The sequence below is a fragment of the Coenobita brevimanus genome, chromosome 90 (assembly GCF_032717465.1).
Source record: "Coenobita brevimanus isolate Jiangsu-jjx chromosome 90, ASM3271746v2, whole genome shotgun sequence".
Taxonomy (NCBI): domain Eukaryota; kingdom Metazoa; phylum Arthropoda; class Malacostraca; order Decapoda; family Coenobitidae; genus Coenobita; species Coenobita brevimanus.
In genome coordinates, this window is record NC_137043.1 from 3,555,240 (window position 1) to 3,564,860 (window position 9,621).

Below are 9,621 nucleotides of genomic sequence, written 5' to 3' on the forward strand. Positions count from 1 at the left end.
GTGTATATGCATGTATGTGTGTATGTGCATATGTGTATTTGAGTGTATTTGCATGTCTGTATGTATGAAAGTGCATGTGTGTGTATATGTGCATATGTGTATGTGTGAATGAGCAAGTGTGTATGTGCGTGTATGTGCATGTATGTATGCCAGTCCAATTCTAAATCTTATCCCATGGTCCGTCTATTTTATGAAGAGCGTTTGCGGGTTGTCCCTCTTGGAGAGTCCCCGTCCCACAGTGTTGCCACACTTTGTACTGGGCAACTTAATCGGATTAGAAACCTAACCTAACCTAACTTAACCAAACCTAACCTAAAACTAATCCTAAGCAGTGCCAAACAAATAATCAAACAACAAAATCAAAAGTAATAACAAAACCCTAACAAAACAACGACAGTCACTCTAACTCAGTCAAATAAACAAACAAGCAAACACATCTATCAGCTATATATTTATCAATCGTAGCTCAGGTGGGGAGAACATTTAATTGCCTCACAAATTAAACAGATGAGATTAACATAAGTAAAGGAACAACAGTAAAGTGGATTTATTGATGGACAAGATCAACAAAAGAGGATGGACGGCAAAAACTCCTTTCTGGGGAAACACACACACACACACACACACACACACACACACACACACACACACACACACACACACTCAGTAATGATTATAACAAGACGTATCCTGTTTCTCCAGGAATTTGACATCTATGCCCAAGGAGATAAGGGTGGTTTTCACCTCCCCGATGACGTGGTAGGGGGGGTGGGGGCTCCGGGTCATAATCCAAACTATTCCTGTTGAGATGAGGCAAGGTTAGGTCAGATTGGGTTGGTTTGGGTAGACTAAGTTTGATTTAGTTAAATTTGGGTCTTACTTCTCTCCTGCCCTAACAACCCTTCTCTGCTCTCTCCTACCCTAGTCTACCTTAGCCTACCCTACCCTAGCCTACCCCTATCCTGCCTTACACTGACCTACTCAGCCCTAGCTTTCCATCCCCTACCCTATCCAATTTTCTCCTCCCCTATCCTTCCCTTACACACTCACATCCCTTCAACCATTACCCTACCCTACCGGGCCATATCATCTTCTTTTCTCCCTTCCCAAACCCTTCTATTCCCATTCCTTCCCCTCTCACATCCTCTCCCTATTTCCCCTTCTCTTCCTTCCCATAGCATACTGTACTCAACTCACTATAAGAGTTTTACTCTAACTTGACCCAGATTTTCGTCCATCAGCTTATTTCACGTAGCTTGGTGACGGAAGACGACAGTACTATGACTCAACATCGTATGGCACTTCTTCGTGACAAGCATAGCCTTTTAGTATAACTCCATGGCAACAACTCAGCATTCAAGACGGAGTGAAGTGAATATTAGTCCAAGTAATCGAATAGCACCCACGTCAATAACTATAACAAATAAACAATAAAGCAAGAATAACGAATAGACTCACTAAAATGTCCGAAGGGTTGGGGGACACAGGCATACTCGAGTGCCCACGAGTCGTAATCGGTGGCTAATACTTGATAGTGGTACTCTTGGTCAGGCATTCTGGGAAGGGTGTAAGTCAGGAAGTTGGGTTCAGAGAAGGGCCTCTTAGCAGTCACGTCTCCTGTAAGGACTGTGGGGCGGTTCAGGCTGGGAGGATGAGGGCTTGGAGTTACCGTTTTGCTTTACACGCAAACAGAAGAAAACAAACACACACACACACACACACACACACACACACACACACACACACACACACACACACACACACACACAAACACACGAATAAAAATGAGAAAGTTTGTTTCATATATTATTTGGGAGGAATTATATCTTTGTTTTGCTTCACACACACACACACACACACACACACACACACACACACACACACACACACACACGCGCACAGCTACTTACAAAATGTCCCAAAAATCGGCCCTGAGAGATATATTGCCCGTCATGTAGTCCTTGATGTAAGTGTAGGTCCAGCACCGTCCCACCTCTTGGTACGCGACGAAATACCTCTCCTCCTCGAACCATCTCCCCAGATACTGAACAGAAGAACATAAGAACATAAGAAGAGAGGATAACTGCAGTAGGCCGGTTGGCCCATGCTAGGCAGCTCCTAGAAGAGTAACTGAACTACTAGAATGAGATAAGGATAGCAAAGAAGAAGGCTCTCCCCCGCCCTCCAAACCCTCCAGCCGAAGCCGGCAGGAAAAAGTCAGAAAGAACACAACGCCGTATAGAAAAACTGGCATGGACATTTTACAGGAAAGTTTGAAAGGAGAATAGAGACTATCATAGTGTAACCTGAAAAGAAATTTTTTTTGAATTAGTATTGGTTATAAGATTTTCTTTATTCTATATCCACCCCTTATTTGTCATATGCTTATCTAGCCTATGCTTGAAACTCTCAATGGAAGAGGCAGCAACTACTTTACTAGGTAGCTTATTCCATTCGTCTACTACTCTGTTACCAAACCAATTTCTACCGATTTCCTTTCTGAAACGGAATTTTTCTAGTTTGAAACCATTATTTCTAGTTCTATCCTGTATGCTCACTTTAAGTACCTTGCTAATATCTCCCTTATTTATACCATTCACCCACTTAAACACCTCAATTAAGTCTCCCCTTACTCTACGCCTCTCTAGCGAATGCAGACTTAGTCTTTTCAGTCTGTCTTCATATGACAGGTTCCGGACGTCATGTATCATTTTTGTCATTCTTCTCTGTACATTTTCTAACGAATTAATATCCATTCTATATTAAGGACACCAAAATTGTACTGCGTAGTCTAAATGTGGCCTTACTAATGCTAGATAAAGTTTCAGTATTACTTTAGATGATCTATTGCTCACGCTTCTCGAAATAAATCCTAGGACCCTATTTGCTTTATTTCTCGCATCAATGCACTGTTGCCTTGATTTAAGGTCGTTACTAATCATAACTCCTAGATCTCTCTCGCATTCCGATTTGCTAATTTCTTTGTTATCTAACCTGTATTTAGTATCTCCAATGGTCTTCCCTACGCTAAGTACTTTACATTTTTCAACGTTAAATTCCATTTGCCAAGTTTTAGACCATTTGGACAATGTATCGAGGTCTTTTTGTAAGTTATGGCAATCGTCAGTCGAGTTAATGATACGCCCTATTTTTATATCCTCGGCAAATTTGCTGATTCTGCTATTGACTCCTAAGTCTAGATCATTTATATATATGATAAATAATAAGGGACCGAGTACTGAACCCTGTGGTACACCGCTAGTTACTAATCCCCAGTCCGACTTAGTTCCATTTATTAATACTCTCTGCTTTCGTCCGTTCAGCCAGGATTCTATCCATTTTAAGATATCGCCGTCTATACCGTGTGCTCGAACCTTTCGAACTAACCTTTCGTGTGGGACTCTATCAAAAGCTTTACTAAAGTCCAGATAAATAACATCGTAAGCTTTATCGCTATCTACTCCCTCATAGACCTCCGAGTAGAATGACAACAAATTTGTGAGGCAGGATCGTCCTTGCCTGAATCCGTGCTGACTTTCGTTTATAAGATTAAATCTTTCTAAGTGTTCTCTAATCTTATTTGCCAAAATTGACTCTAACATTTTTCCTATTATTGACGTTAGACTTATCGGACGATAATTCGACGCAGCTGATTTATCACCCTTTTTAAAGATGGGCACTACGTTTGCGGTTTTCCACGCCTCTGGAACTTCTCCTGAACTTAAAGAGTCATTAAATAACGTTAAAAGTGGCTGACATAATTCTTCTTTGGTTTCTTTTATGATTTTTGCATATATATCGTCCGGACCTGGCGATTTTTGAGGTTTTAACTTATTAATTTCTTTCAATACGTCCTCCTTACTAATAGTTATTTTACTAAGAATATTTTCCGTATTCTCATGGTAAATATTTGCTGCTTGAGGGACCAGGCTTAGATTTTCCTTGGTGAATACTGTTATGAAATAATTATTTAGGATGGAGCACATTTCTTTATCTTCACTGGTAATGTCACCTGATTCTGTTCTCAGTGGTCCTATCCTATCTTTATTTTTCGTTCGGTACATTTGATAAAAACCTTTGGGGTTTTCTTTTGATTCACTTGCAACCTTAATTTCATAACTTCTCTTTGCTTTTCTTATCTCCCTCTTTACTTCTCTATTTAAAATTGTGTACCGGTTACGTACGTGTTCCTCTCCACGTTTTATTTTTCTATATATTCCTTTCTTTTGGCCTATGAGATATTTTAATCTGTTGTTTAACCATCTTGGTTCTGAAATGTTAGTTCTAAATGGTTTTGAAGGAATATATCTATCTTGGCCTCCGTGTATTATATTTATTAACTCGTTATACTTCTCACTGGTTGAACGTCTGTTTGGTACTTGAGCTGAGTTAATTTCCGTCACCTGGACTACATTCCTATTTACCACCTCCCCCCTCACAGACACCTGAAGGGCATCCCCACGTGCTTCCTGCGCCTGACCTATGACCTGGGGATCCCCACTGACCTGGCATTCCCTCAAATAGCTAATCTCCCTGTGGAATACCGTTGGAAAATAAGCTCTTAAGCCATCGAAATCTCCTAGACGAAAATTAGGAACGGTGGAGGTATTTTCAGTGGAACAGACATCCCAAATAAATTTGAACTTAATTTCTTCATGATCGCTATTACCAAGTCGTCCACCAACCTCTATATCGCTAATGATATTTTCTTTATTAGCTAAGACCAAATCTAGTATATCATTACCTCTGGTGGGCTCCCTGCTATACTGATAAAGGAAATTATCCTGTACTACCTCTAGAAATTCCTCTGACTCTGCATCTCCTGTCTGATTTCTCCAATCTATCCTTGGCAGATTAAGGTCCCCTACAATTATTACTAAGCTGGACTGTGATGCTTTCCTTATTTCCTCCCAGAGGTATTTACTATCAGCTCTACTTAATTTAGGAGATCTGTCAATTGCTCCTAAGACTAATTTCTCCCTATTGTTACTAATTTCAACCCACACACTTTCTGTGTCCCTATTTACTTTAATGTCTGCTTTATTGTAACAGTTTAATGAATCCTTTACATAAATAGCTACCCCTTCCCCCTTTCTTCCCTGACGGTTTGACACAAAAATTTTATAGCCTTTTATCTGATATTCTGCTAAAAATTCTCGAGTGTCTGTATTCATCCAAGTTTCACTAATAACGGCAATGTCTATTTTCTCTGTACAAATTAAAGCCCTCAGTTCATCCATATTATTACGTAAACTCCGGCTGTTTGTGTAGTACACTTTCAGATTATTACGAGTAGTTATGCCTTTACCTTGGCATTTACTGTTATTTATTTTATTACTAACTGGGAAACTCTTTACTTTACTAATATAACAATTTTTTGTTCTATCGCTTATCGCCCTTCTATCATCGCTTGTTCTATCATCTATCATCGCCTGCTCAATTTGAGGTGCCTGAGTGGATGTATCTACACTATTGGTTGAACTTTTGTTCTTAATTTTTCAAGTATCGATGCATCTATCCAAACATGGTAATAATGATTTCTGAGTGTAGTTGCTGCATCTTCCTGTACACCTACTTCTCAATCTCGAAAAAATCCCTCCAACTCCCTATCTATCATTCCAGCTAAAACAGTAACTCCCTGCCTACTAAGATGAGTCCCATCCCAACTATACAAGGCACTCCGTCCATAAAACCGGTTCCAGCTGTCTATGAAAGGTATTGCATTATCTTTGCAATAGCTTTCAAGGCGGCAATTAAATCCTATTGCCCTGCTCAACCATTCCCTTCCAACCCGCCACCTTGGTAAAACACCAAGCACTACAGGGGTTCCTCCCCTCTTCCTAACCTTTTCTAACATCAACTTGTACCTTTTCCACAGTACCTCACTCTTACGGCTACTAATATCATTGCCTCCTACACTGAGGCACACAGTGGGTTTGTCACCACTTTCCTTTACGATATTTGAAATTTTTTCTACCACATTAGCCACCCTGGCCCCTGGAAGACACACATTTTTAGCGAGTGGAGTATACATGGCCCTATTCAGATATCTCACCTGGGAGTCTCCAGCTACAACAACATTTTTCTTACCTTTCTTGTTCTGTTTATACTTACCTGTACTGGAAGTTCTCTCACCGTTCTTCTCCTCTACTTCCCTCTCTGCCTTCCCTTCACATTCGTCCCGTAGTGCGTCGAAGGCATTAGTTGTCTTAACTTCCGTTTGCTTTTTAAGAGTGAACTTCGTTGCACCCTTGTTAACTAGTGTCCAACCTTCAGCCTTTTTCTCTTTCTCCAACATCTCCAACAATTCCCTCATCTGTGCCTTCTCCTGCCTGTGAATTTGTACCTCCCGCGTCAGTTCGAGAAGTTCCTCCTTTAATTCAAGGTAGTCCTTTTCAGTACCTGCAGTGGGGACACAGCTCTCTGCCGAGGAAGCCATTACGCACTAGTTCACACAAGGTAGCCCACACTATCACTGGTCACTGCGGGGCACCACAACACACACTCTCACGGATCACTAGCACAGCACTATCGCTGATCACTACAACACACTAACACAACCACTATCACAGATCACTAAAGCACACTAGCACAACACTACCACAGGTCTCAGGGGGAAGGAGACGTAGGTATAGGTAAGTACTGAAGAAAGCCAAGACGCAGATAGGTACTGCCATCATTATCATCATCGTCATCACTCACCCTCTCCAAGTCGAAGTTCTTGATAATAGGTGTTTTAGGACAGTCGCCTCTGAAGTACACTTGCCCCTTCACTCTCATCATCATCATCATCATCATCACCATCATCATCATCATCATCGTCGTCGTCGTCGCGCCCATCTCGACAAATCCACACCTGGTGGGTGAAGAAACCAGGACCATTAAACCAGTCTCAGCATAAATCGCAATGAAAAAGGCGTTACGAAGCCTCTTAATCTTACCGTATTTAGGTCCGAAGGTTATAGAAAGTTAACACAGGGAAGGTTACATAGAGGAATTTGTCAACTGTGGTATTGTGAGGTTACAGGTAGTTTGTGTGTGTGTGTGTGTGTGTGTGTGTGTGTGTGTGTGTGTGTGTAAGAGAGAGAGAGAGAGAGAGAGAGAGGGAAGGGGACTAGACCTTATGTTCAGTAACGGAAGAAATTGCGTTACCTCTTTCCACACTGCCCGTCCACGTTACAACACCACACCTATCCATAACACACTCTACCCCATCCACATCCACCCCACCAACCTTACACCCACACACCCATCCACACCGCACTCCACTCCATCCACTCCCATCCCTCCTCCACCATCCGCCCATCGGTGAAGGTGTGCTCAGGTGAACCATTAATTGGCTTCTGGAAAAAAGGGTTGTAATTAACAGGTAAAGTAGTAGCAGTAGCCGTCGTAGTAGTAGTAGTAGTAGTCATTGTAGTAGTAGTCGTAGCAGTAGTAGTAGTAGTGGTAGTAGTAGTAGTAGTCGTAGCAGTAGTACTAGTAGTAGCAGGAGTGGTAGTAGCAGGAGTAGTAGTGGTAGTAGTAGTAGTAGTATTAGGGGAGTTTTTTTAACCGGGCAAGGGAACAACCCAGTCTTATCAGTGCCACCACGTGAAGGCCTCCCTCTCTAGCCCCGGGTGCGAGAATGATGATGATGATCAGAGAAATTACCAATATGCCGGGAATCGAACCCGGGACTCTCAGGTGAGAGCCAGGCAGCATACCACTACACCACGACCAGGTAAAAGTTCACTCACGTTGTCACAATCTTGTAACCAACGTCCCTCCGCCCCCCACTGTGGGCCTGAAGAGGATGAGTTAACCCCCTGGCACTCGGGCAAGTAGATGCTTTTAATCTATCCCAAACACTTACGGCAAGTCAGAATGAAGAGAGAACCTGTATTTTTTACACAGGAAAAATCATCAGAGAAATTACCAATATGCCGGGAATCGAACCCGGGACTCTCAGGTGAGAGCCAGGCAGCATACCACTACACCACGACCAGGTGAAAGTTAACTCACATTGTCACAATCTTGTAACCAACGTCCCTCCGCCCCCCACTGTGGGCCTGAGAGTCCCGGGTTCGATTCCCGGCATACTGGTAATTTCTCTGATGATTTTTCCTGTGTAAAAAATACAGGTTCTCTCTTCATTCTGACTTGCCGTAAGTGTTTGGGATAGATTAAAAGCATCTACTTGCCCGAGTGCCAGGGGGTTAACTCATCCTCTTCAGGCCCACAGTGGGGGGCGGAAGGACGTTGGTTACAAGATTGTGACAACGTGAGTTAACTTTTACCTGGTCGTGGTGTAGTGGTATGCTGCCTGGCTCTCACCTGAGAGTCCCGGGTTCGATTCCCGGCATACTGGTAATTTCTCTGATGATTTTTCCTGTGTAAAAAATACAGGTTCTCTCTTCGATGACGATGATGGCCATGATGATGACGATGATGATAATGATGATGATGATAATGAAAATGAGTGAGAGGACACTGAGAGAGATGAGAAAGTGAACGAAAGTGAAGGGAAAAGGGAAGTGATCGAAAGTGAAGGGAAGTGAATGAAAGTGAAGGGAAGTGAAGGGTTGGATATAAGTTCGTTCGAAAACGCACAAAGAAGAATGACAAAAATGATAGTTATGATATTCGGAACTTTTCATATGAAGACAGACTAAGACGACTAAATTTGCAAACTCTCTCTGTCTGTCTGTCTGCCTCTCTCTCTCTCTCTCTCTCTCTAGGCTAGTACCTTCAGATGAAAATCCCTGAAGAGCGTGAAGAAGAGTGTGTTGTCTTCACAACTGACACCCTCTAACTACACATCAGTGCTGCGCAGAGTTGCGAGGTCAGATACTGCCAACTCGCCGAGTTTCTCTCCCAAACACGCCAAAATGTCAGCCTTCTCACCCGCCCAGAAACCGCCTTGTCAGTAATCACAGATTAGGTTTACAGGTGAGCAACACATGACGTGAAAAATAGTTATATCTTATACAAACTTCATACATTACCCTCACATTAGTCATATATTAAATTTGCAAAATGCACTTGTTTCATCACCTGGGACAGACAATCCATTATCGCAATCCATTTTCTTTTTCACAGCTTTTATTGTATTTTCTGTTATATTTTGCTTATTTACCCATTGTCTTCCCAGTTCCACTATCCAGAAAACCTCCCATCACTGCTCCCTGACTAAAATTGAAATGCTGCCTCTCTTATTTAACCACCACGGCATACATAGCCGGCAGGCCCCGTGACTTGTGTTTGAGTGTGGATTAGGGGAGTCATATCCCGAGGAAGGGCTGGGCCGGGTGCTAATGGTTTCGTCAGTTCCACGCACCACCACCTGCCCTCGATCTTGATCTCTTCGGTCACCCTTGTTTTTGCTAAGAGACAAGAGTTACAGTAAGGTTAATTTAGCAAATACCCTCTCGAACTGAAGCCGACGAAAACCCGCCAGTTAAGATATCAACTGGCTCAAAAAACCGCCTAACCGCCAATGTTAAATTTTACTCGTCAGCCTCAATTTAATACCCCCCAATTTGGCGGAAAATTCGCCAACATGGCTACTCTGGTGCTGCCAGGTCGGTGGGTGCTGTTGGTGCCCAATCCATCGGGAAACGCGCCCAAAAAACGCAGACA

The 9,621-nt window shown here is 42.5% G+C and overlaps 2 protein-coding genes across 2 annotated transcripts in view; both read right to left on the minus strand.

The window, feature by feature from the left end:
- Positions 1 to 663: 663 nt before the first annotated feature.
- On the minus strand, positions 664 to 6,813 carry LOC145411542 (apolipoprotein D-like). Its single transcript, XM_080281553.1, has 4 exons — positions 6,703 to 6,813; positions 1,911 to 2,044; positions 1,459 to 1,643; positions 664 to 800 (listed from the first exon to the last, which is right to left on the minus strand). The coding sequence occupies exons 1-4, from the start codon at positions 6,811 to 6,813 to the stop codon at positions 664 to 666; spliced, it is 567 nt and encodes a 188-aa protein (XP_080137679.1).
- A 1,981-nt stretch (positions 6,814 to 8,794) lies between these two features.
- LOC145411543 (uncharacterized) overlaps positions 8,795 to 9,621 on the minus strand; it is a 39,834-nt gene continuing 39,007 nt past the window's right edge. Inside the window, exon 5 of the mRNA XM_080281554.1 lies at positions 8,795 to 8,901. Coding sequence (XP_080137680.1) covers positions 8,795 to 8,901 — 107 coding nt within the window. The remainder of the gene's footprint in view (positions 8,902 to 9,621) is intronic.

What these genes read in the sequence shown, in the direction of transcription:
- LOC145411542 (XM_080281553.1), bottom strand. Translation starts at nt 6,813, where the DNA reads ATGATGATGATGGTGATGATGATGATGATGATGATGAGAGTGAAGGGG. An exon ending in AGAACTTCGACTTGGAGAGG is followed by an intron (nt 2,045 to 6,702) that starts GTGAGTGATGAC and finishes TCTTCTGTTCAG; the next exon opens with TATCTGGGGAGATGGTTCGA. An exon ending in CCAACCCTTCGGACATTTTA is followed by an intron (nt 801 to 1,458) that starts GTGAGTCTATTC and finishes TCATCTCAACAG; the next exon opens with GAATAGTTTGGATTATGACC.